The following is a 27,776-nucleotide window of genomic DNA, read 5'->3' on the forward strand; positions in this document are numbered from 1 at the left end:
TGGACTCGTTGTACTACCTTGATTTGAGCGAGTGGTTCCTTTCCCATGTTAGGAAAGCTTTTGGCTATTATGTCTAAGAACATTTTTTCTGTCCCTTTCTCTTCTCTTTCTGGCAACCCTATAAAATGGGTGTTGGTGCATTTAACATTGTCCCAGAGTTCTCTGAGATTCTCTTCATTTATTTTCAGTCTTTTTTCTCTTTTCTGTTCTGCACCCATGATTTCCACTAATCTGTCCTCCACCTCATTTATTCATTCTTCTGCCTCCTGTATTCTTCTGTTGGCTGCTTCTAATGAATTTTTTAATTTCAGTTATTGTATTTCACATCTCTTCTTGTTTAAGTTTTATATCTTGTATCTCTTTGCTCAGTGTTTCCCGCAAGTTATCCATCTTTACCTCCAGTTTATTTCCAATGTCTTTATCATCTTCACTATCAACAGTCTAAAGTCTTTTTCCTGGAGGCTGAAAATCTGATCACTTAGCTGTTTTTCTGGGGTTTTTTCTTGCTCCCTTATCTGCGTTATAGTTCTCTGTCTTTTCATTTTTATGGGTTTTTGGTGCGGTGACCTTTTTACAGATAATAGGGTTATAGCCTCTTTTACTTCTTGTGTCTGCCCCCCTTGTGGCTGAAGTTGGTACAGGGGCTTGTTGTAGGCTTCCTGACAGGAGGGACTGGCGCCTGCCCACTGGTAGGTGGAGCTGATTCTTATCCCTCTGGTGGATGGGGCTTTGTCTCTGGGTGAGATTAGAGGTGGCTGTGTGCCTGGGGGGTCTTTAGGTAGCCTGCTTACTGATGGGTGGGGCTGTGATCTCACTTGGATTGTTGTTTGCCCTGGGGCTTCTCAGTGCTGATGGGTGGGGCTAGATTTTCCCCAAATGGCCACGTCCAGAGAAAGGCATGCTGCTGAATATTCCTGAGAGCTTTGCTTCCAATGTCCTTCCCCACAACAAGCCACCTTCACCCCTGTTTTCCCAGGAGGTCCTCCAAGAACTGCGGTCAGGTCTGACCCAGATTCTTATGGAGACTTTGCTTTGCCCTGGGCCCCCGTGCATGTGAAAGTCTGTGTGTGCCTTTGAAGACTGGGGAGTCTCTATTACCCCCAGTCCTATGGAGCTCCTGTGCATAAGCCCCACTGGCCTTCAATGCCAGATGCTCTGGGGGCTCTTTCTCTCAGTGCCAGATCCCCACAAGTGGGAGTTTGATGTGGGGCTCAGTACTCTCACTCCTGTAGGTGAGTCTCTGTGAACCAGTTACTTTCCAGTCTGTGGGGCTTGCGCCTGGGAGGTATGGAATTGCTTATATCGCAAAATAGCCCCTGCTATCTCTTCATGTTGCCTCCTTTTTGTTTTCTGGAGCAGGATATCCTGGCTCATAAACTGCTAACTTTCCTGGTGGGGAGAGAAAGGGTACAGTATGCAGGGGCCTGGGCTGGTTGGAAAGGCACAGTCAGGTCACTGGGAGAGTGAGTGCTAGAAAGGATTTGTGTGACAGTGAGTTCCTTTGCCCCTGCACTTCCTTCCCTAGAGGCAGTGTTTTTCTCCTTAAATCAGCTTATTTGCTCCTACCATCCAGCCATACAAATGTCTCACTCTTTTCTCCATGTTGTCCTCTTTTAACTCCAACATAGGGCAAAACATAGGGTGGTAAGAGGCCAATCTTTTTTTTTTTTTTTTTATAGTTGATTTACAGTATTCTGTCAGTTTCTGCTGTTCAGCAAAGTGTCCTAGTTATACATGTATAGGCATTCTTTTTTTCACGTTTTCCTCCTATCATGTTCCATCACAAGTGACTGGATATAGTTCCCAGTACTATGCAGCAGAACCTCATTGCTTATCCACTCCAAATGCAGTAGTTTGCATCTACTAACCCCAAGCTCCCAGTCCCTCCCTCTCCCTCCCCCTTCCTCTTGGAAACCACAGGTCTTTTTTCCATGTCCATGAGTTTGTTTCTTTTCTGTAGATAGGTTCATTTGGGTCATAAATTAGATTCCAGATTTAAGTGATATCATATGCTGTTGGTCTTTTTCTGACCTCACTTAATATGAGAGTCTCTAGTTCCATTTGTGTTGCTGAAAATAGCATTATTTTGTTCTTTCTTATGGGTGAGTGTAGTCCATTGTGCGTATGTACTACATCGTTTTTTGGGGGGTTTTGTTTTGTTTTTGTTTTTTGCTTTTTAGGGCCACACCCATGGCATATGGAAGTTCCCAGGCTAGAGGTTGAATTGGAGCTATAGCCGCTGGCCTACACCACAGCCACAGCAACTGGAGATGTGAGCCGCATCTGCGACCTGCACCACAGTTCACTGCAACACCGGATCCCTGACCCACTGAGCAAGGCCAGGGATTGACCCGCATCCTCATGGATACTAGTCAGATTCATTTCCCCTGAGCCACCATGGGAACTCCCCATATGTCTTCTTTGGAGAAGTTTCTATTCAGGTCTTCTGCCCATTTTTCAGTTGAGTTGTTTGGTTTTTTTGCCATTGAGTTGTATGAGTTGTTTGTATATTTTGGAGATTAAGCCCTTGTCAGTTGCATCATTTGAAATTTTTCTCTCATTCTGTAGGTTGTCTTTTCATTTTTTTAAAGTGGTTTCCTTTGCTGTGCAAAAGCTTTTAAGTTTGATTAGTCCCAAGGCTTATTTTCTATTTTATTTCTATTGCTTTAGGAGACTAACCTAAGAAAACATTTGTACGGTTGATGTCAGAGAATATTTTGCCTGTGTTAGAGTTTTATGGCATCTTGTCTTATGTTCAAGTCTTTAAGCCATTTTGAGTTTATTTTTGTGCATGGCATAAGGGTGTGTTCTAGTTTCATTGATTTACAGGCAGCTGTCCAGTTTTCCCAGCACCACTTAATGAAAAGACTGTCTTTTTCCCATTTTATATTCTTACCTTTGTCAAAGATTAATTGACCATACGTGTTTGGGTTTATTTCTGGGTTCTCTCTTCTGTTACATTTGTCTGTATGTCAGTTTTTATACCAGTACCACACTATCTTGATTACACTGGCTTTATAATATTGTCTGAAATCTGAGAAAGTTATGCCTCCTGCTTGGTTTTTGTTTCTCAGAATTGCTTTGGCAATTCTGGGTCTTTTATGGTTCCATATGAATTTTGGGACTGTTTTTTATAGTTCTGTGAAGAATGTCATGGGTAATTTGATTGGGATTGTAGTAAATCTGTAGATTGCTTTGGGTAGTATGGCCATTTTCACAATATTAAATCTTCTAAACCAAGAGCATGGGATATCTTTCCATTTCTTTGAATCCTCTTTAATTTCCTTGATTCATGTTTTTCAGTTCTCAGCATATAAATCTTTCACCTACTTGGTCAGGTTTATTCCTAAGTATTTAATTTTCTGGGGCGTAATTTTAAAAGGTATTGTGTTTTTATATTCCTTTTCTAATATTTCATTGTTAGTATACAGAAATGTGACTGATTTCTGAATGTTAATCTTGTATCTGCTAGTTTGCAGAATTTTCATTGGTCAGTTTGAATAGTTTTTTGTGTGGAGTCCTTAGGGTTTTCTATATATAGTATGTCATCTGCATAAAGTGATGATTTTACCTCTTCTCTTCCAGTTTGGAGAAATTCTTTTGTTTGTCTGATTGCTGTGGCTAGGACTTCCAATGCTCTGTTGAATCAAAGTGGTGACAGTGGACATCCTTTTCTTGTTCCAGATTTTAGTGGGAAGGCTTTCAGCTTTTCTCCATCAAGTATTATATTTGGGGGAAAAACTGTAATTGTAATGTATACGTGTAAGGATAACCTGACCCCCTTGCTGTACAGTGGGAAGATTAAAAAAAAAAAATCAAATTACGTAACTTAATTAAAAATACTTTATTGAGCCTTCAAAAAAAAAAAGTATTATATTTACTGTAGGTTTGTCATAAGTGACTTTCATTATGTTAAGGTATGTTCCCTCTATACCCACTTTGGTAAGAGTTTTTATCATGAATAGATGTTGGAAGGAGCCCAGTCTTTCAAGCTTGCCCACACTTTGGCCAGGTTATTCATGCTGAAGGCAAGAGCACTATTTGGTTATTCAGACTAACCAAAGGTTCAGCATAAAAAGTATGTAGTTTACTTAATATTCATTCATTCACTTATTTGTTCAGTAAAGATTAAGAACCTATCATTAGGAGTTACTGTCATGGTTCAGTGGTTAACGAATCCAACTAGGAACCACGAGGTTGCAGGTTTGATCCCTGGCCTCGCTCAGTGGGTTAAGGATCTGGTGTTGCTGTGAGCTGTGGTGTAGGTCACAGACGCGGCTTGGATCCTGCGTTGCTGTGACTCTGGCGTAGGCTGGCAGCTGTAGCTCCGATTAGAACCCTAGCCTGAGAACCTCCACATGCCGTCGTGCGGCCCTAGGAAAAATAGGAGGAAAAAAAAAAAAAAAAAAGAACCTATCATTATATATGAGCTACTAAACCAGGCCCTGAATTTACAAAGATCAGTCCATGTATAACAAATGAATTGTAGGCTATTTTCAGAGAATTTCTAATTCTGAGAAACAAAGATTTTCACTGGGTTCCCTCATACTGACTGTGAAGCTTGAGAATTCCCATTTCAGGTGGGTGCTGGCCTTTGATGCCTGAGCCTCTGAGCTGCAACCACCCTCCCTCCTTCCTCTGCCTCAGACACCATTCTTCAAACATGGGTCCCTCAGACAGCCACAACCGCCACAGGGTGAGGTGCACACACGCAACACACACACACACACACACACACACACACGCACGCACACACGCAGAGTATCTTATCAGAGACAGGAGGTCAGGTCATGATGTGCAAAGTATACCCCCTACTCTCCCTATGAGTTTGCCAAGAAAGTGGGAGTTCCCATTGTGGATCAGTGGTAACGAATATGTCTAGTATCCTTGAGGATGTTTGATCAGACCGTCAACGCAGAGTGTGTTAACACTATGTATTGAACATGAAAAAATCCTACAGAAAAATTAGAATTTTTGCAGTTCCTGCTGTGGCTCAGCAGAAAAGAATCTGACTAGCATCCATGAGGATACAGGTTTGATCCCTGGCCTCGCTCAGTGGGTTAAGGATCTGGCATTAACTTGAGCTGTGGTGTAGGTGCAGGCGTGGCTTGGATCTGGCATTTCTGTGGCTGTGGTGTACGCTGGCAGCTGTAGCTTGGATTTGACCCCTAGCCTGGGAACCTCCGTATTATGCCCCAGGTGTGCCCTGAAAAAAAAAAAAAAATTAGAATTTGTTAGAGGATTGTGGATAGGAATTATTTTATGGGATTTGGATATATACATATATACACCTATGTAAAGAAATGTCAACTAAAATTTTTCAGATGGCAGCTCATCCAAAGTCATCAATCGAGTAGGCTTGTCTTATCTCGTCAATCAGCTAATGTGTACCCTGCAGGGCTTTAGCTCAGAGACTCCCAGTGCAGCAGCTGGTATTAGTTGAGTGTTACAAACAAAAACCGAAGCAGAGCACACCACTACCACACTGGAGATTGCGCTTCCAACCAGATGCAGCTGATGCTGGAGTTTTCGCCTCTCCCTCAGCTGCTGCTGGTGGACAGGCCGGGCCCTCCAGCACCTCTGTGGCCCACATGGCTACTGATATGTGGGTGTTGCAGTCTTTTCATTTCCATGCTTGTTTTGGCTATGGTATTTCTCCCCAAACATTTCTCCCGCCCGCTCCTTGTCTGTCCTTTGTCATGACGACTGGGAGTGGTCACAGCCTGCCCCAGCAGGCACCTACCTCTCTGGCCTAACCCCAACCCTGCAACATACTCATGCTTTTGCCCTCCAGGCTCTGAGAAGCCTTTCAAAGGGGAGTCAGGGTGGGGAGGTCATGAGGGGAAATTCTCTCTCCTCAGCAAGCAGATTTTTTTTTTGGCCAGGCTTGTCTTTGACCTGCACAATAAATGTATAGGCAAGTTCCCTGGCACAGGCCCAATAGGGAGGTACAGCTGCCCTGATATTGATCCTTATCCAAGAGGTTTGAGAAATGTCTTTTAAGAAACTGTCTCTGGAAGCCCTGGAGAAGGTGTTCTCTGTCTTTGAAGACAAACTCCTCCTGCAGAGGTCTACATCCAGGAGCCCATGACTTTTGAAGCTGCCTGCTTTCTCTGCTGTGCTGCAAGGGTCTGAGTCAACAACTGTGGTGAAAGTAGCAGGCAGCCCCACAGCCCCACGCCCTGCCCTTCCTTGCCTGCCTGAGGGGGTGGGAGGGTGAAGGGACGCTAATATTCCTCGTAGAAACTGCAGTTTGATGGGCTGCATCTTATTCCATGCCTTTTTTTTTTTTTTTTTTTTTTTTTTTTTTGCCTTTTCTAGGGCCACTCTCGCAGCACATGGAGGTTCCCTGCCTAGGGGTCCGATCAGAGCCGCAGCCAACGGCCTACACCACAGCCACGGCAACGCAGGATCCTTAACCCACTAGGCAAGGCCCGAAACCTCATGGTTCCCAGTCGGATTCATTAACCACTAAGCCACGATGGGAACTCCTCCTTACATGCCTTTAATCCAACTTTCAAGGGTAGCCACTGGGCTCAAGTTTTGGTTTTCGTTTGTGTGTGTATGTGTGTGTGGGTGTGGGGGTGTGTGTGTGTGTGTGTGTGTGTCTTTTTGCCTTTCCTAGGGCTGCTTCCTTGGCATATGGAGGTTCCCAGGCTACAGGTCTAATTGGAGCTGTAGCCACCGGCTTACACTGCAGCCACAGCAACACAGGATCTGAGCCGCGTCTGCAACCTACACCACAGCTTACGGCAATGCCAGATCCTTGGTTTTGGTTCTTAAAAATAATTTCCACAAGTGTTTTTTTGGGGCTGTGCCCATGACATGTAGAAGTTACTGGGCCAGGGATCAAACCCAAGGCACAGCAGTGACCTGAGTCCCTGCAGTGAGAAGGCCAGATCCTTAATCTGCTGCACCGCAAGGGAACTCCTCCACCAGTTTTGTTTTTTAATTTTTTTATAACCACACCTACAGCATGTGGAAGTTCCCAGGCTAGGGGTCCCATTGGAGCTGCAGCTTCAGTCTACACCACAGCCATGGCATAGATCTGAGCCACATCTGTGACCTACACAGCTAGTGGCAACACTGGATCCTTAACCCACTGAAGCCAGGGATCAAACCCACATCCTCGCAGACACTATATGAGGGTCTTAACCTGCCAAGCCAAAACAGGAACTCTCTCCACAAGTATTTTTGAAATATTCTTGTTCCCATCTTTAACTGTTAATAGTGATTGATAAACCAAATCTTGATAAAACTTGAGGCAATGGTTCCTATTTTTTTTTTATTTTATTTTATTTTGTCTTTTTGCCTTTTTTAGGGCCGCTTCCCGCAACATATGGAGGTTCCCAGGCTAGGGGTCCAGTCGGAGCTGTAGCCGCTGACCTATGCCAGAGCCACAGCAACGCAGGATCCGAGCCGCTTCTGCAACCCACACCACAGCTCACGGCAATGCTGGATCCTTAACCCACTGAGCAAGGCCAGGGATCGAACCTGCAACCTCATGGTTCCTAGTCGGATTTGTTAACCGCTGCGCCATGACGGGAACTCCAGTGGTTCTTTTAGATGATGGCAGGGTGGCAGCAGCTCTGCATGCAGAAGTACCCACTGCTGCTCCAGTGGCAAGAAGGCCTGGTCTGCACCCCAGTGACCATCAACAAGGCAGGCAGCACCTAAATGCTCTAAAAACACCTTCTGTGAAAGCACTATTGTATTCAGGTTGAAGATCCAATACAAGCCTTTGTTTACCAGAGATCCCAAAAAAAGTATTTATTAGCAGAATCTGAAAATCAATCCTGTGGAGATGGTCCCTTGTTTAGGACCATCATTTTCAGGCTTTAATGCACACTCTTCTCAGGATTTCTAATTGAATTCTGGCTCTGGGGGCACGTCCAAGTGCTAGGGCATGAAAACAAAGCTCCTGACCTCAGTACAGTGGGCGATATTGTACTTGAAGCCCTTGAGCAAGGCAGAAGACAAGCAAGCAAGGAGGAAGTGGTTGGTGATAGTTGCTGTGCCCCAGCAGAAAAATGCCAGAAAGTGACTGGCATGAAAGTGAAAGAGCAGTTATGACAAATTGTACTTTGCATTCAATGGGATTGGTTTCACCCACCCTGACACAAGCCTTCCTTTAAACCACAGAGATTTCCTGAAAACAAGTTTCAGCAAGAAGCTGGAAAGCCCTCTCAGGAAGAAAGTTGGGCTGGTGGTGAGCAGTGAGCTCCTGCGCACATGGCAACTGTCCACAGAAAGAACACACAGAGCCCTCTTCCCAGGCAACAAAGCGGGGAACGTTGGAGGTGTCTGGGCTTAAGCAGGGAGAGGAGCCTGTGCTCAGATAAACAAGACAGAACTGGAAAAGTGTGGAACAGCAGAAGCAATGCATCCGCCAGAAAGAATGGAGTAGGAACCGGAAAAAGGCAGGTTGAGTTTCGTCTTCTGGATACGTCTCTCCTGGTCGAAGCCGTCTTCTCCCAAGAGGCAAAGAGCCTTGTTACCAGAGTGGAGCCCAGCTCATCATGAAGCTGTGTTTAAGTAAACAACTCCTTGGGCTCTGCTGATATCTTCCCCCTGCTCAGCAGTGTGGCCAGTAGCTATGTTAATGGCCACCAGCCGTCCTCAACACGCTCATGTGGCCACAAGAGTGAAGGCACTTTCTCACGGCCAAATGGCCCTAAGAAATACCGAATTCCCATTGTGACTCTGCGGATTAAGAACCTGACATAGTGTCCGTGGGGAGGCAGGTTCAGTCCCCGGCCTTGCTCAGTGGGTTAATGATCCAGCGTTGCTGTGAGCCGCAGTGTAGGTTGCAGACACGGCTTGGATCTGGTGTTGCTGTGGCCCTGGCGTAGGCCGGCGGCTGCAGCTCCAATTAGACCCCCTAGCCTGGGAACGTCCGTATGCCACGGGTATAGCCTTAAAAAAAAAAAAGTAGCTACAGTAGGACAGAAGAAGCAGAGAAGACATGATAGCAGTTCAAGCTCACCACCCCAGGAAGTCCTTGGGGTAAGAGCTGGGCACTGGCTCCCCACTCCAACATTCAATCATTTCCTTAACCAGGTCCTAGAGTTTAAGACGTGGCCCCATTCTGTGATCCCCAGCAGCTTCAAACCCTCCTCTGTCCACATGCCTGCCAAGCACCCAGCTCAGACTACATGTTATGACAGCCTTAACCAGGGCCCCTTCCTCTCCCCAAGATGTTTGAGCAGAAGAGGAGGGTGGGGGGCTCCTGAGGCCTGGGAGCACTCTACTCATCATTGTAGCTGTTCCCTCTGATGCTGGTTTGGTTAAAGGGAAGAGACACGTTTTCCCTAAAAAACTATTCAATTCAGTCATTTCTACATTGCTGTAAAGTGACCTTATAAAGGTCTCTAACAGAAAACCTTTAACCATCTGACACATTTCCATCCCAGGTGAGACGTGGAACATGACCTATGAGTAGAGCAGGGTGAGGACACAGTTGCCAGAGGAACCATCCAATGCCATGGGGCACCTGAAGCTGAGAAGGCCCTTCAGATACCCTGAGTTGGGGCAAAGAGGCTGGGCTTCTCTACCATCTCCCTGTTTGCATGTGGTGTGACCTCAGTGAGGAAGCTCCCTCTTGAGGGCAGTTCCTGTGGGAAGGGCACGGCTGGGGCAGGGGCTGGGCAGGGCACCACAATATCCACTAACCCTTCCGTCAGCCTGCTAATGATGAGACTACTATTTTTTTTAATTATTTATTTTTTCTATATAGTACATCTCATTCAAATCATAGAACAGTCTGATAACATTTTTTCCTCAAGTACAATTTCAAATGCTTATTCTTTCCTTCTTTTAATCTTACGTGATGGACAAAGGTACAACACTAATGGGCAAAAACCATCACTCAGTTTATTAAAAATACAGCTTCCCAGGCCCAACCCTCAGAGCTTTAGAGTGAGCCGCTGTGGTGGGTCCTAGGGATGGAAAATTTAGAAACTCTCCCTCCCCCCCGTCATTTATGCCGTGGGTGGTCCTTGAACCATCCTTACCAGAAACACAGATTAGGGCTTGTCCATTACCTATTGGAAGCAATTCAGAAAATCCAGGAATAATTAAGTATACAGAAATAGCTCTTCTATAAAATTTCCATATAAAAATAATGGTATTTATTTACAAAGTTTGAGATGCTACAAAATAATACATCATATTAGGTTAGGTACATTGATCTAATAAAGTCTACATTAGGCAGGTCGGATATGGTGTTTGCATTTTCCCCTTATATCTCTCATTTCAATTGCTTTAAAGCATGTGGCACCATGATGTTTCTCCTTCATGCAGAAAAAAAGCAACTAAATTTCCTGGAAATAAAACCTGATAGCATATGATCAGAGTAGGACATCTCCAAATGACAAGGTGAACTAACTGGGGCTTGGGGCTTACAGCCCTTCTTTCTGTCTAACAGGATGGTGACGGCCAACAGCCGCCTCGAGGAACTCAGGGGACTGAGCTGCCGCGGTCCTCCAAGCTCCGGTGCGGCTGGGTACTTCCACTTTTCAGGACACTGGATGGTTGAACCCGCCATGGCACTACTGGGCAAAACAGAACTGCAGTGTGCTCAGCAAAGCCTTAGCGGAAAAGAATCTGGGTTCCCCAGAGACTTTTCATATGAGAAAAAGTCTTGGCCCCATTGGGGAGCAACCAGAACCATCACTAGTTATCAGATGGTGAAGATGGCAAATGTAAGTGACAAAATGGTGAGTTTGAAGCAACAAAGTGATGACTGAGGGACAGTTCCTTGTTAGGTTGAGATGGAAATGGACAGAAATAAGCTAGCATGGGATGAGAGGGGCCAGGAACCTCCAGTGTGCGTGATGCATCTGCCCGGGGGAACAGGTTTCTTCCCAGGTGTGACTAAGCCTGGACCTTCTGAGCTGGGAGGTCCAGATCTGAGAGCACAGCCTCACGCTGGGACTCCTGAGCCAAGTCCCGCTCCTGCTCCTCAGTTGTTTAGCACTTGTTGTGACAGGGGGCTGATGCTGATCCAAGAGCCCTCTGGAAGGGCTGTGGTGAGGGCCTGGTTTGGAGGAGGCAAAGTGGCCCTCACAGGAAGGAGATTCTGGGTGTGGTGTGGGCCCTGGCAGACGGGCTGAGGGGCACCGGGCAGGTTTAGCTCTGGGTTTGCTTCATACACCTGAATGAGTCGGGCAGAAGAGTTCTCAATTCTAGGCCCTTGGTGGAGAAGGGGCGAGAACTGCCCCTGTTTCAGCTACACTGGCTTCTAAGGCAGTTCCAAGCAAGGAGGAACAAAGTCCCCGCTGCTGGAATAGCCAGGGGTCAAGACAGCATGAGATTCACGGGCTTTGTGTAAAGAACGATGCAAGATTCTTTCTGAAAGAACAGCTGCGCCGAAGTAAGTGAATACACTTTCTCCTATCTCAGTACGGCTTTTCAGGACACTGCTAAGTGCCCACTGTGCTCATGGGCAGTGGACCTTTGCTGCCACTAAAAGCTTCTGTACTTGCCAAGGATTCCTGGAGGGGCGAAGTTTTGTGCCCCTGCTTTTTCTTCCTTAGCACAGCATGAGTGTGGATGTGGGTGGGAAAACTGGATCCTAAAGGTTATTTAAGCACAATTTTTCAGGGACAACTTGGCTCATTCCTGAGAAATGTAATTAGGTGGGCAAGTAGCTTGAATTTCTTAGAAAAAGGTAAAATCGTAACATCAGACACTTTTTCCTTTTGAGTAATGGTGTTTGACTTGAGTGGAAGTTAGGCAACCGAATAGGACATTGTATGCACTGTGAACCAGCGGGCAGGGAGGCCGGGCTGAGGCTGAAGCCCTGGCACCACTGTGGGTCCCGATGCAAACATGTGAACCATCTCCCTGGCTGGGCGCCTGAACTGGGGAACCTACCTGGGGAAACGGTCCTTAGATAGTCTTTAGTGCCACTAAAGCCGGTCCACGTGCAGGGTAAAAGGTTCTTTTATGTATCGGATATAAAAAGTAGATTTTTATGTATCTAACAACTTGTAAAACTAGAACACCTAGAAAAGTTCCATTTCTAATCACTTCTCTATCGTGTAGGTTCGATCGGAAGGTAACAAAGCTAATAATGAGAACCTCATGGGTTAGAATGTTCTTAGTTTATGGATACTGCTGGTAGTGGTTTGTTTTTTTAATCTTAAAAATACCCTAATAGACTCCAAAATATATGCTCTTAAAGCTGGAACAGTGGGGCCTTAGGAGTTTAGCAGAGATTCCAAGTGCACAGTATGGGGTAGAGATGGCTTTCAATTAATTGTCTGATTCAGAACAATAGTCACTTTCTCAGGTGGCCTTCCCCCAACACCACCAGCCAAAGGCACCTTTCCCCCTCTGTCCCATGGCCCTGTCCTTTTTTTCCCTAGCACTAATCAATCTGAATGTCTTCTGCTCTCTATTCCCTCAAACACTTACTGGGTTAAATCCTCACCGCCACTGTCCAGCCCCAGCTGCAGGGACCACTGTGGCCTTCAGGTCTGTCTCACCCATGTGCCCGCCGGGAGGGGCTTGCTAGTATTAAAGGGCACTAGAAGTGAGTCACCCGTGAAGCTAACCAGGTTTCTCCCTCTGCATGTGGTTCTGAGGCACTTCCCTGCCGCCACGGACACCCACCCAGTCCCAGGGCCTACGTTATATCCAAACGTGGCTGTCTCAACAACCTGAGTAGCCCAGAGAGGGTTGTGTTTTAGCGATCAGTCAAGTTTGTGATATCTGCATGGCTCCAGTGAGCTGCTCCTTTGTGGAAAAGCTCCATCTGAATCATCTGTAGAGGCCAGTGTGTGTCTGAGGCTAACATTGGCATCACTTCCCACGTACACAGAGTAATGGTTACAGCTATAGATCTTGCTAATGAGGAGTCACTCTCTATCCCGGCGTAAAATGCCAGAAATTGCCGACAGTTTTCTCCCCGCCACTTCTACAAAACATTAACTTGAAGGGGACAAAACACGGGGTCATTATTTGTAAAGTCTGGCAGGGGTGGCAGGTGTCGCTGAGAGGTGAGGAGTCATCGTCTTAGTCCTCTCTTTCCTGGCCCCCCCTCCCCAAGGTCCCCCGTGATCATAAGGCACAGTTTAGACCAACACTTACTGAGGCTGTTTTCACCACCTTGTCGTCAAAAGAAAAGATGACATGCATGAGACAGAAGGGGAAGGGAGGCCTGGTAGGCGCCTGGGCGCTGTGAACAGTGATGTGGACCCTTCCCACCCTGGGGCCAAATGGGGCAGGCTTGCTGCCGTCTGCCTGAGTGTGGAGGGTAGCTCGAATTCACTGGCTGGTGGTCCAGTGCACTGGAAGGGTCACCACTAAAGTGGTCCTCAGGGAAAAAGGCCTCCTGAACTCCCCTCAAAGCAGAACATGACCTGGGAGGGTGTGTGAGGACATGTGCGGGTGCAAATAACCCCAAGTGCTGCTCCCGTAAAGCAGCGTGGATGTTGTAACTACAATTTCCTAACATTCCTTTTGATTTCTATATGAAATGGTACCTGAGTGATGAACTTCAGACCCAGCTACATCTGTTTAGGGGAGAAAGAGAGTAACAGGATTTCTCCTTCTAAACATCTCAATCTCGTTTTCTGCTCAGGTAAAGCTTTGTACCAGTGACGAGTCCTGGTGACCACAGTGTGACTCTGGTGCACGCCCTCAGCAGTAACCCGAACACCTCACTGAGGATCAGAGGCCACTTATGCTGAGTCTTTGGTTGCTTTTTCTTTGAAACCTGTTTTATCAGCAGCAGCAGAGAACAGAGAAGGGAGTATACCCCAAGAAGGGGTATTTTGAAGTCTGAAAAGCTAGCTGTGGCCCTTGGCCTCTCTGCATCCCTGCTGGGCCCCTTTTAAGTACAGAGATGAGAAAGGTTGGGGTTGGTAAAAGGAGAGACAGCCTGAAGGAGACCCAGTTTTAGTTGACTGTGCACCTCATGAGCGTCCAGTCAGATCGTCTCTTGGAGGCCGGTGGGCTCCTGCCCCCACCCCCAGCCTCAGAGCTGTGCCTGGAACCCAGGCTGCCACAACTCCCTCCCTGCTGAATGCTCAGTCTGCACTAGGCTTATTTCTGACAGAATGGGCTTTGTCTCAGAGGAACTTAATATTATATGTTCTTGTGTATTTATTAGCTCTTTAGGTCGGTCAGGTCCTTCTCCTCAGCTTACTGTCAGCAGGGCAACAGAGCTTTAAAGAGGCCTCAGGAGGCATCTGCGCTTCCCTGTGGGATTTAGAAAAGAAGGGGTTTGGGCTGAGCTCAGTGCTCCACCCACAGATGCTGGATGCATAACTAAGGGCAAATCAATATGATTCAAGTCCAAGACTTAATTTCCCATTATCATTTGCTCCCTTCCAAGTCCTTAACGTGAACTGAAGTCGGGGACTGGCCCTGGCAGCAGATGCTTCTGTGCTCCTACGGGGTGGGGGGGGGCGGTGTGTGTGTGTGTAACTGAGCCCAGCAGCACGGCGACCCCTAGCGGCATCCTGGGCTCTGACACCGCTGTCTGCATCCTGCTCTACTTACTGCACGTGCTCTATATTTCTGTGTTTCTGTGGAACCCTGAATATCAGGTTAGTTTGAAATGCAATTTACCCAGTAATAAACTCAATATGGTCATTTTGATTAAGGAGAATGTACAAAAGGTGACGTGTACAGGAAAACATAGCTGTTCATATTCTTGAAATACTTTTAAGACAAAAGTAATGACAGTTCATTTTCACAAATTGCACACTGGGTGAAATCATACAATTATACTACAGGGAACTGTAAGCAAGCAGTTTGGTCATGGGGATTTGTTTCTCTGTTTTAAATGAAAACGCTGTATGAAATGCATAGCTTTGATTAAAATGACAGATTTCCTTCTGTGTAAAATTCCAGATTTAGAATGCTGGCGAAAGGCAGTGCTGGCAAAGTATTTAATGCACATGGAAACGCTATTCTATTTTGGCTTCCAGAAGTAGCCCTAGAAAATTCTATGCACCAATGCATTGGCTAACAGTGATAAGTTCAGTTTGACTATCAATTATTCTAAATGTCACTTAAGTACTTGGAATTAGCGCTCGCTCCTTCCTAGAAGCCGTCTAAGGCAGCAGATGCGTAAAGCACCTTGGCTAGACTGTCAACTAGTTCAGCAGTTCAATCTGTGCCCCGAGGGTCGCGGGCCCCACCCCTCACGGCACAGCTCCTCCGGCCTGTGAAGTGGGATGGGGTGGTTCTCTAAGGAGGCTGTGTGGGTGGGCGAGGGGGGAAACAAAGTCCCCGCCTCTCGGAAGATAAATGCGCCGCATTCATGCTGCAGTGGCTCTGGGCCTCTCCCCTCCATCACCTCAGAGCACACGCTTTGTTTGCCATGTGATCTACTGCTCTGCTGTTCAGAGTTTTCATTCACACTACGTTAGCTTTCATCTCACTCATCTCAGCCTTCGTGTAATTTGCTTATTGTGTTTCCCTAGTTTTCACTGAACACACAGTGCAAACAAAGGCAAAGACTGAAGCGATCATTTCAAAAACAAGAGCTCACACTAAAAACACACATGAGCATCAAATAGTAAAACGCGGGTTTGCGCCTGTCTTTATTCTGGGGAGGAGGAATCCTCCTCGTCATCTTCCTCATCTTCGTCGTTGAAGGAACAGGGGGTCTCGCCTCGGGACTCAGAGCAGTGAGAGGCCGCACTGCTGGACTGGTGACTGTTTGGGGCAAGGAACTGCCCCGTTGCTAAGGCCACTTCAGCATCCAAGCATAACCCTTGGTTTACACTAGCAAACAATTAAAAACACACAGGCTCATTAATGTGGTACATGTTTTAAGCTTTGCAAAACACAGGAATAAAAGCACCGGGAAAGGAGGGGCCATTGGCAGCTCTGCCAGAATCTGCCCCGGGCCAGGTGGGCAGCCACATGCCAGCTCTCCTCCCCTCCAGAGAGGGTCAGGGCCTGGTGGCTCACCTTTCTAACCCCGAAAAAATACATACCTTGATTGGGACAGGGTGGCACCAGTGGTCAGGTCTAAATTTGAAACTGACTGGGTAGAATTCAAAAGCAGTCCCTGATTTAACCAAGAAGGTCCTGTGGAGATATCTACAGGAGAAAACAAAAACAGACATAGGCGCTGTTAAGTTCTGTGGCTGCTTTTGTTAAGGTCTGGTCTGAATTATAGCTGGACGAGTCTCCTGCCCCCGGAAGAACCCAGGTTTCCTCAGCTTGGAAAAAAGAAATTTCTAGAACACAAGAGGGGAGGGGGAGAGGCAGTACCGAAAGGCAGACAACAGCAGGAAAGAATTTAAATTAAAACTGATCAGACTCTCTTCATTCTTTTTTCTTACGTAAGAGAGGGCAGCTCACTGAGCAGTCATAGGTGTACAATTCCTGGACACCCGCTGGACTCGCCACAAAAGCCTCTGGCCGGGGCTGAACCAGAGCAGGAGGGGCTGAAAAAGTCAGGTCAGAGTATCTTGTCAGACAGAGAAATTTTGGCCAAAACCCTCACGCACCATCTTTTCAAGTGCCTTGTAGTGCGCTCAGGGCTACTGTTCATCAAAGACCTATTCTCTTTCCTGGTATCCTCTGCTTTATAACTTGAACTAAACCTTAAATTTTAAGAGTATCTTGTCAGACAGAGAAATTTTGGCCAAAACCCTCACGCACCATCTTTTCAAGTGCCTTGTAGTGCGCTCAGGGCTACTGTTCATCAAAGACCTATTCTCTTTCCTGGTATCCTCTGCTTTATAACTTGAACTAAACCTTAAATTTTAAGAGGCCATATGCAGTTTTTCTTGAAAGTGAGCCAGGCACTACTGTTTTAGTCTGCATAAAATATTCTGGATAGATCCTTGTAACTTTATTTTCTACAAATTTATCATATTTCTTCTATCACAACCATGACTAATTCAGTCTTTTTTTTTTTTGGTCAAGCCTGCAGGCTGCGGAAGTTCTTGGGCCAGGAATCAAACCTAAGCCACAGCAGTGACAATGCTGGATACTCAACCCACTTGAGCCACAAGGGAACTCCCAACCTTGACCAATTCTTACTGAAATTTTACTTGTTTAACACTTATAGCCTTATCTAGAATGTTAAAGAAGGCAGTGACTGGAACATACAAGATCTAAGTGATACTAAATGAGTATCATCTTTTTCAAGAGTGAGTTTACAAAACAGGAGATAGTTAGAAATGAATTCCTGAAAGAAATTGATTTACACTGTAAGATAAGACCAAATATATGCTCAGAAAATGTAATCTGCCAAAACAAGCTTTTATTACATTCAATCGAAAGAGTTTTATGATTACTGTGCAAAAAAGAAAAGAAACCGTGTACTGGGATTGGAAACTGCTATCCTAGCACCATCTGACCAAGTGAGAAGCTTCCCACGTAGGAAAAGAGTAAATTAAATGACTACATTAATCTTAAAATGGCCTTGTGAATCTTTTCTTCACAGGCTAACTAAGGCAGCTGTGGGGGAAAAAAAAAAAAAAACAAAAAAAAACCTTCAATGCTAAAAAGAATAGCAGACTTTAAATACATACAATAAGAACAAGTCGGTACATGATGAAATTAAAGCCAGAATCCTGTGCTAAATATTAATTAGTATGTGTGGAAACCTTCTGTCAGAACACAGCTATTGATACATTCTCTTTTCACAATGGCTCTGAAAAGCCTTTCACATCATCATAGAACCCACACAACAGTTCTCACAATCCTCCTCCAGAGCCACCCTGTGCCTCTGCTCACAAAGGCACATGTTTCTGCTTCTGAACTAACCAGAAAGTCTGTCCCCCAGTCTGCAAATGAGGTCACAGAGAGATCAAAACCACAGAGCCTGTCTCATCACCCTGAGTCTTTTCACCAAGAATGAGCTAAAATAGAGTCCTGGTGATTTATGGAGTAAGGTCTTTATGCAGACCCTGCTGGACAGCCAGGATGACTGACCCGCTAATAAAACAGCAGGTCCTTCTGGAGGGGGTGGGGGTGAAGATTCGGTACTGAGTGGCTGAAGGGCAGGAAGGGGGCGTCACACTGGGGGAGGTGAATGGTGCGAATTTTAAGAACTAAATCCAACAGGAATGAAATCTCAAATCACCAAATTTTTGTTATGACCAAAGAGCCAAAAGCATCAAACAAAAACAAAATAAAACATTACTTTTTTGCTTATATTTGGCTCAATATACCTTAGAATGATACTAATATACCTAATCAGTATTAAAATAACTTTAAAACATGATATGAAATTCCAGGTAGTAATACTTAAAAAAGAAGGAAACCGGCAAAAGCAAAAGAAGGCTTTTGTCTATACATCCAAATTGTATGTGCAGAATATACCACAATCTTAGGAATTAGGACAATCAAAGATTTCTGAATCAGTGAAAAATGAATTTTAGAACATGCAAAACATAGCATTTTCAGGTATACTCTGATAATTCACAAAGAAAAGGCAACCCAATTTTAAAATAGGCAAAGGCTCTGAAGAGACATTTCTCCAAAGGAGATATAAAAATAGCCAGGAAACAAGCACATGCAAAGATGCTCAACATCATTAGTTATTAGGAAAATGCAAATCAAAACCACAGTGAAACACCACTTCACATTCACTAGGAGGTTTATAATAAAACAGATGAACAATAACAAGTGTTGAGAAGGATAAGAAGAAAGCAGAACCCTCATATATTGCTGGTAGGATTGTAAAATGGTACAGCTGCTTTGGCAAATAGTTTGGCACTTCCTCAGAATGTTAAATATAGTTATCATATGACCCTGCAATTCCAAAGCTAGGTATACACCCAACAGAATCCAAAGCTTAAGAATGTTTCTAGCAAATTGTTCACAATAGCCAAAAAGTGAAAACAATCCCCATGACCTCCAGCTAATGAATGTTCACAAAAACAGCAATAAAAAGGAATAAAGTACTGATAGTGCATGGATAAATCTTAAAAACATTACACTAAGTAAAAGAAGTCAGTCACAAAGGCTACATATTGTATGATTCCACTTGCATGAAAGGCCCAGGACAGACAAGCCCCCAGTGACAGGAAGCTAGAGGCTGCCAGGAACCGGGAGGGATGGAGCAATGAGGGGACTGCTAATGCATGCGGGGTTTCTTTTGGTAGTGATAAAATGACTAATGGTGATGACTGCACAACGTTGTGAATGTATTAAAAATCACTGAATTGTACACTTTAAAATGGTGTATTTGATGGTACATGAATTCAATCTTGATTTTAAAAAATTACAGTGAAACCATTTCACGTTCACCTGCCTGGGAAGAGAAAACACTTCTACTCTGCAGGTGAGAGTATTAACTAGGCGACATCAAATCAGAAGCTGTGGCTTTATCTAGCAACAAGGAAGGTACACACTCTGACCCAGCAGTCTCTTTACACCTGCACATGGTCAATGGAATACAGTTATAGGAGTGTTTGAACTCGCACTTTAAATATCAAGAAACTGGAAACAAAACTTAAGGTTTATTGTCAGTAAAGCAAACAAATAATGATACATCACATAAGGGAATTCTATAGAGCAGTAAAAATGCATAAATTGGAATTCCCATCATGGCAAAGCGGAAACAAATCAACCAGGAACCATGAGGTTGTGGGTTAAGGATCTGGCGTAGCCATGAGCTGTGATTGTAGGTTGCAGACGAGGCTCAGATCTGGCATTGCTGTGGCTGTGGCCTGCGGCTACAGCTCTGATTTCCTAGCCTGGGAACCTCCATATGCCACAGGAGCAGTACTAAAAACCAAAAAAAAAAAAAAAACATGAATGACAGCTAAACTAAATCGTGTGGCCAAATCTAAAGAACATGACACCGAGTGAAAAAAGTTAAATCACCAAAGAATATATTACTGTGATTCCATTTATATAAAGGTGAGAATGAGGCAAAACTAAATAATAAATTGTTTCTAGCCTACTGTGTATTTGTAAAGGAAAGCAAGTGGTAAGTAAGAAATACAAAAGACAGGTTACATTTGGGGGTAGGAAGGGCAGAGGATGGACGACGAGAATACAGCGGGCTTTAATTTTCTATGAGAAAGGTTTCAACAAGTTAAGGTCTGATATCTAATCAAGCACAACACTTGAAAGCACTAGTTAACATACCTGTGATATAACCTTCTAGAGCCTTTGGCACCAGTGATTTAGCAAGTTTCAGATCCTCCAGAGAGCATTTGCCGGACTCCAGGCCAAAGGACATCCCCATCCGCTTCAGCACTTCTATGTCATCATGAATCTCAAAGGTGTTGTCAAAATTAAAAAGATATTCAAACCTGCATCAGGAAACAAAGTTAAAATGGGCTTCTGCGTGGTATTAGGGGAGTCTAAATAGTTTTGAGCTCTGTATAATCAAAAATAAGAATGAGGATGTACTAGAAATCATCACCATTTAGAGCAATGAGTCATTCTGCTGGGTTCAGAAGAATGACATCTCAAATAAACCACTTTCCCAACTCAAACAATTCTCCTGTGACAGACAAAAGGCATCCATAAATTTCATGCCTCATTAAACTGCTGCAAACTGGAGACAGAAATTTTGGTCTAAATCCAGTACTGTTCGAAGTTGTCTATGGGTTTGTCACAACAGATAAAATATTAAGGAAGCCTTTCCAAGTAGACATTTTTCCAAAGAAGACCTACAAATGGCCAAAAGACTCATGGAAAAATGCTCAACGTCACTACGCATCAGGGAAATACAAATCAAGACCACAAAGACACCACCTCACACCTGTCAGAATGACTATCATCAAAAAGACAACAAATAGCAAATGCTGACAAGGATGGGGAGAAAGGGAACCCTTCTACATGGTTGCTGGGAATGTAAACTGGTGCAGCTACTGTGAAAAACAATATGGAGGTTACCTCAAAAAATTAAAAATGGGATAGCCATACAATCCAGCAATTCTAAGTGTTTCCTCAAAGAAAACAAAAATTCAAAAAGATATGTGCGTATCCAATGTTCACTGAAGTAGTCTTTTTTTTTTCTTTTTAGAGCTGCACCCAAGGCATATGGAAGTTCCGAGGCTAGGGGTTGAATCAGAGCTACAGCTGCCAGCCTACACCACAGCCACGCCAGATCTGAGCCACACATGCAGTATACCACAGCTCATGGCAACACCAGATCCTTAGTCCACTGAGCGAGGTCAGGGGTCAAACCCGCATTCTCACGGATACTAGTTGGGTTCATTTCTGATGAGCCACAATGGGAACTCCTCACTGAGGTAATCTTCACAATAGCCAAGATATGGATGCAGCTTAAGTGCCCATCAATAAATGAATGACTAAAGAAAATGTGGTGTGTGTACACGCACGCACACAGGAATATTATACTCAGCCATTAAAAAAAACCTTGCCATTGATAACATGGATAGATCTGGAGGGTATTAAGGTAAGTGAAGTAAGTCAGACAGAAAGACAAATACCATACAATCTTACTCATGTGTGGAATCTAAAAAATAAACAGATGAAATGAAGATAGGCTCACAGATACAGCAAAACAAATGGGTGGCTGCCAGAGGGGAGGTGAGGCGGTGGTGGGTGAAAGAGGTGAAGCTGAGTAAAGGCACAAACCTCCAGGTATAAAATACATAAGCCAAGGAGGTATCATATATGGCATAAGGAATATGGTCAATGATATAAGTTTTACAGGAACAGATGGTTGCGAGACTTATCGTGGTCATCATTTTGTAATGTATGCAAATGTCAAATCACTGTGTAGCACACCTGAAACCTAATACTGTATTGTCAACTATACTTAAATAAAAATAAAGCAAATGAAGCATCATTTTAAAAAAAAACCCACAAAAAGAGAACCTTCTTAATATCTATATTCCTAGTATGAGCTGACCTAGGATTAAGGAAAAAAGATTTTGGATGTTTCACTTTCCTGAGTCAAGTGTTAGCTACACCTTAGATGAGCAATAAATGGAAGGTACACTCACAACTCCCAGCCCCCCAATTCCTGAAGGCCTAAGGAGTAACAATGCCTTAGGGAAAAAGTGTCACATATAATACATCGCACATTTCCGAATGTCTTTGAAAAGTACCAAATCAGGATGCCTGGCTGCCTGACACAGGCTTTTAATAATAAGGCGACGGTAAGGAGAAACAGTCTTTTTGACTCCTAGCCCCTGGCATGCCCTTGGGGACAGAGTGTAGGTCAAAGTTCTGGGACAATGGTGGGCTTACAGTGTCACGAAATTCTATTAAAATCAGGTAAGTGTAAAACTTTTTATGCCAGATCTTAGATCAGGGCACAATTTTCAATTTAAAGCAAAATGGCATACTGAAGTAATTTGAAGTATATAAAGTTGAATAAAGTACATTAACATTTTCAGAAACACACACACAAACTGGAGTGGATGCCTGCAACAGGGATGATTTCAGGCATACATTAAAAGCTGATAGTTTTGTAAATGTAATCCTCATTGGGGGAAAGCCTCCCGGCTAAGGGTGAAAGACTACATCACCAAAATAACCAGAAGACCAGGCTTTACGACCCCACCCTGAATGACAAGCTTCAGGCAGCTTAGTGCCTCTTTCACTCAGGGGAGGGCGAGGAAAGGGCGGAGTCAGTAACCACCCAAGAAGGAAACCTCACTAGAACCCCTGCCTGAGATGAAGAGAATCCATAAATCCTTTAGGCTACTGGTCCCCAGACTTTCCTGCTGCTCTTTTTATTTATCTTTTCCTTTTTTTTTTTTTTTTTTTGGTCTCTTTGCCTTTTCTAGGGCCGCTCCCACGACAAATGGAGAAACCAAGCTAGGGGTCTAATAGGAGCTGTAGCCGCGGGCCTCCGCCAGAGCCACAGCAACACGGGATCCGAGCCGCGTGTGCAACCTACACCACAGCTCATGGCAAAGCCAGATCCTTAACCCACTGAGCAAGGCCAGGGATCAAACCTGCAACCTCATGGTTCCTAGTTGGATTCGTTAACCACTGAGCCACGACCAGAACTCCTATCTTTTCCATTTTTTAAGTTTTATTGAGGTACAGTTGATATACAATGTTGTGATAACCTGCTACTCTTTTTAGACTTAAGACGAACCAAAGAACAGAATTTAGTAATTCCCCACAAAAACAGTTCATTTTTCCTGAAAATATGTTAACCATTCTCTAGAATTCTCAGATTTATGAGAGAGTATGGTTAACAGTCCTTGTAGACATAGGTTTTTGTAAGGAATTTTAAGTGTGTGAATACTAACACACCTACCATTTACTGACCAGTGGGCTGGTCTTTTGGGGATTTACCTTTGCAAACCAGCAAGTTAAATAAATGCTTTAATTCTTATTTTTATGGAGGAAGAAATGAGATCTCGGAGAGGTTAAGAAACTATGTAGTTAGAGGAAAGACTGAAAAATGGATCTTCTGACTTCACAGCCTGCATGGTCCTGACAATTCCCAGTTGTGTCTGTAGTCTTAATTATCAAATACTTTTGAAACCCTCATTTTTTCTTCTTCTTCCTCCTTCTCCTTTTTTTTTTTTAAGTGCCTTCTTATTTAAGTGACCCAGAATCTCTGTATGCAATCAGGACAGACAGGAAAGCAACACTGCTAGAGAAAAGAGTGGGAAACGCCAGCGACGGTAAATTTAGCCCCCTAGTGACACCCTAGCTCTAAGGAAACCAGCAGTTCCAGCCCTGGAACAGTCCTGGGCTGTGCCTCTGTGATCACTGAGCCTTCTTTTGCTCTCAAATTATATGCTGACTCCTTGGGACAGCAGCACTTGCCTTGAGTCAGACCTCTTAGAGGCATCATCTTATTTAAGCATCATGGCAGCCACCGAAGTGATGAGACACCCTTGGACGGTCCCCATTAGTTCTTAGGAAAACAGCTTGGAGCAGTTAAATGGGGGAGCCACAATCCATACTTGGATCTGTCTCACTCCGCACCCTATGCCCTGAACTAACTCGATAATGGTCACAGCCTGAAGACCACTACTGTCTTCATGAAGAGTAAAATAAATTACAAATTCTGTAATTTGAAAACTGCTACTGCTTACCTAGTATGATAAACAGTAGCAGCAATCTTAGTTAAAATGAAAATCATACTGGTGGGAATGTAAACTGGTCCAACTGCTCGGGAAAACAGTATGGAGGTTCCTCAAAAAATTAAAATGACCCAGCAATCCCACCTCTGGGTATGTATCTGAAGGAAATCACAATCCTGAGCAGATAACCTGCATTCCCATGTTTACTGCCTACAGCATCATTTCCAACAGCCGAGGCATGGAAACAATCTGTGTCCACCATCAGATGAATGGATAAAGAAAATGTGGGGTATACACACAATGGGTCATTCAGCCATAAAAAAAGAAGGAAATCCTGCCATTTGCAACAACATGGATGCCCCTTGAGAGTATTACGCTAAGTGAGACAAAAAGAGAAAAACAAATAGTGTACGATCTCATAAGTGGAATCTTAAAAAAACAAAAACTAAAACCAAAACCAAACTCAGGAGTTCCCATCGTGGCGCAGTGGTTAACGAATCCGACTAGGAACCATGAGGTTGTGGGTTCGATCCCTGCCTTTGCTCAGTGGGTTAAAAGATCTGGCGTTGCCGTGAGCTGTGGTGTAGGTTGCAGACGTGGCTCGGATCCCGCGTTGCTGTGGCTCTGGCATAGGCTGGCAGCTACAGCTCCGATTAGACCCCTAGCCTGGGAACCTCCATGTGCCACGGGAGTGGCCCTAGAAAAGACCAAAAAAAACAAACAAACAAACAAACAAAAAAAACAAAACCAAACTCACAGATGCAGAGAACAGACTGGTAACCTGCCAGACATGGGGGGTGAGTGAAATGAATGAAGATGGTCAAAAGGTACAGACTTCACAGGATGAGATAAATAAGAAAGAAAGCAGAGAACACATCTAGCATTTTCACATCTGTTCGTTCATCATAAAGAGAAGCACACTCAACTCTGACACAGCAAAGGAAAACAACTGCTTTAGTGCAGCATTGATCTAAACCATTCTCAGCATCAACTACGACAGTGAATCACCAGCGAACCTACCTGAGTGATGCTCTACTTTACCTGCCCAGAGTTACACCACCTACATGTACATACATGGGCACCACCATGCATATGACAAAGGCAGCACAGGGCCAGGCCCAAGAGAGGGGGTTGCGGAGGGTGAATGACAGAGCAAGCACTAGCAGGTGACGGCACCCCATGTCTGCAAAGCCGTTTCATATGCCTTGAGGAAGTCAGCCTTGGAGCACAACCCTCTTAATTTTGCAATTGTTCGGCATAACGTTAGAAGGTGAGCCCTGCACTCTGCTGCTCGTTCCCCACTTACTTGTCACTGGAGATGCTGCAATCTATGACTGTTTTTCTGCTTGTGTTGATGATTATAAACGGCAGCTGGATGGTGGAGTTCAGAGCTGGAGGGCCCTGGTTCTGCTGTTCATTTTGCCGATTTCTCTGTACCAGGTTTTTGAAAGCAATTTGCTGTGATGATCAATAAAAACATACATTTAGTCATTTCATGTGGATAAAGGAGGTGGAACTAAATGGATTATGATGAATACGCTTAAAATATAGTTTAAAATGAGAGCATTTAAAGAGGCCTTTCACCTCTGGGTTAATTAAAATTAAATATTTAAGAAGAAAGATTAGAACGATCCAACTCAATAAATTTCAAGGGAAAAATATACTCTTAAATGGTGTCTAACGTATCCTAATGTAAATAATAGGGCCCATGGCTTCCACCACCCACTAAAGCAGGATCTTACAGATCTGGGAGAAGCCAGTGCACCCACAACTCATAGAGTGAGTAATACAGAGAAAGTGACACCAAGTGGACTTGTTTTCATTTATCTAACACAGACTCCTGAGAGCTTAGCATGAAATACACTTCTTAGATTGTCTAGCCCAGAAATATGCAAATTTTATAAAGCCACAGAACCCTTTCTTCAAATGACATCTTCTGGGACAGCCACTATTTATATAACAGATGAAAGCAGCATTGCTCTGGCTGGATGCATGGGACTGAGTCCTGAGCCCTAAGCCCCAACAGGTCTGCCCTCACCTGAGATCCTTCACAGAACTTCTAAGCATCCTGAGGGCAGAGTCTGGAACCTGGCCCAACCTCTGCCCACCTGACATCTTCCAGATGAGGAAACTGATTCTAAGATATACCAAGGCCTGAATCTTTACACTGAATCTCGCTACTTTTAGTTATAACCATTACTCATAAGGCATAGAAAGTGACCCCCGCCTCCCCTTTTTCTTACTAGGGCTGCACCCGCAGCATATGGAAGTTCCCAGGCTAGGGGTCGAATCAGAGCTGCAGCTGCCAGCGTATGCCCCAGCCACATCAAACCTGAGCTGCATCTTCGACTTACATGCAAGTTGTGGCAATGCAGGATCCTTAATCCACTAAGTAGGGCCAAGAAGTGAACCTGCACCCTCATGGGTACTAGTCAGGTTCTTAACCCCCTGAGCCACAAAAGGAATTCCTACCACAGCCCCCCCACTGTTTTCCATTTGGGGACCACAAGGTAAAACTTTCAAGGCAGACTTGGTTCCACCCAACCAGCACATGATGAAACCCTCATCTAAAACCTTCATCCAAGAGGGCACTGTCCGCCCCAAAAGTCACCTCAGAGGCCAGACCCTTCCTTCTAACGATGCCACTGTAGTCGCAGATCATTTGGAACTGCTCCCCCAAGCAACTGTGTGGAATGCTTGTCTGGGGCAGTTCACCGTCTGCCTACAAGACCATTGTCAGGATTTTGAGGCCATAGCTTCCTCTGGCACAAAACGACATTTCAATGTAATCATTGTAATAGATGGCAAAAAAAGTCACAGTTCTCTCTTTGCTCCTACATCCCTACCATTTGATTTGTAATTTGCTTTGGCCAATGGGATGTTGGCAGAAATAATGCACAGGCTTGAAAATGGACTTGCACACAGAAATTTCTTTCTCTCTATGGCTCTGCCATCAACATGAAACTATGGCCCAGTTAGCTTAAGAGGAGCTACTGTCCACAAGGCAGGAAGGGTAGGCAGTGAATTCCCCCTGGACCCTCTGCAGAGGGCAGATGTAGGGCCAGCCTGCAGGGTGCGAGCCCCCAGTCCCTGGGGCCCACTGTCAGACCAAAAGAAGATGCAAGGTCATTTCCAGGGCGAGGTCTCAGGGGACGAGGGAACTACATCTCCATGACCTGGTCCCTACTACCGCTTTTTAAATAAGGCAGAACCCACAGTTACAAAAACCTTAGGCAACTGAAGTCTTTGATCTGCTCATAGAACGGATACTAGTTTTAAAAACTAAAGTTGGAATCTTTCTTCGGCTTGCTCCATCTTCTCCCCCAGCAGTGATGAGTTTATTTTCTACATTTCAATAGCCTTATTCTAAGGTGGTTTATTTTAGGTTCTGGGCCTTACTGAAGTTTGGTTACAATTATTATTTTTAAATGGCTGGGTGCTATCTCCCTGGAAAGTAAACATTTACTTTTTGAAAATGCACGAAACAGAAGGGACACCAGTATATTCTAGGCCTAAAAGTGTGTCCAAAAGTCACTACCCAAAACCATCACTGTCGATACCATTCATTACCAAACATTACTTGGGTCCTATGTGTTATTTTCTGCTGCTAATGAACTAAGACTATTTCATATTCAATACTTCCTTCACTTAATATGGAGAAAAAATATGCTGAACCTGTAAAACTGGGGAAATGAATTGTATGTTTGAATACTTCTGCTCTCTTCTAGAAAAAGCATCTCAGAGACGCCCCTATATTTTGCCTAGCTTTGTGGTCCTAGTGCCATTGGGAGGGGGTTGGCATGGGGGGGGATA

The 27,776-nt window shown here is 44.5% G+C and overlaps 1 protein-coding gene across 15 annotated transcripts in view; it reads right to left on the reverse strand.

Moving 5' to 3' along the window:
* The window catches only part of TFDP2 (transcription factor Dp-2), a 185,345-nt gene continuing 167,274 nt past the window's right edge, over nucleotides 9,706-27,776 (reverse strand). For 7 of the 15 annotated variants that reach the window (XM_021069551.1, XM_021069553.1, XM_021069555.1 and 4 more), the window contains 4 exons: nucleotides 25,270-25,421; nucleotides 20,080-20,246; nucleotides 15,960-16,065; nucleotides 12,392-15,744 (listed from right to left, as the gene is read on the reverse strand). In XM_021069551.1, coding sequence (XP_020925210.1) covers nucleotides 15,561-15,744; nucleotides 15,960-16,065; nucleotides 20,080-20,246; nucleotides 25,270-25,421 — 609 coding nt within the window. In that variant the 3' untranslated portion in view covers nucleotides 12,392-15,560. Of the gene's footprint in view, nucleotides 15,745-15,959; nucleotides 16,066-20,079; nucleotides 20,247-25,269; nucleotides 25,422-27,776 lie in introns of all 15 variants that reach the window. The other 8 variants (XM_021069559.1, XM_021069563.1, XM_021069566.1 and 5 more) reach the window with 2 other exon arrangements.

The sequence above is a fragment of the Sus scrofa genome, chromosome 13 (genome assembly GCF_000003025.6).
Source record: "Sus scrofa isolate TJ Tabasco breed Duroc chromosome 13, Sscrofa11.1, whole genome shotgun sequence".
NCBI lineage: Eukaryota > Metazoa > Chordata > Mammalia > Artiodactyla > Suidae > Sus > Sus scrofa.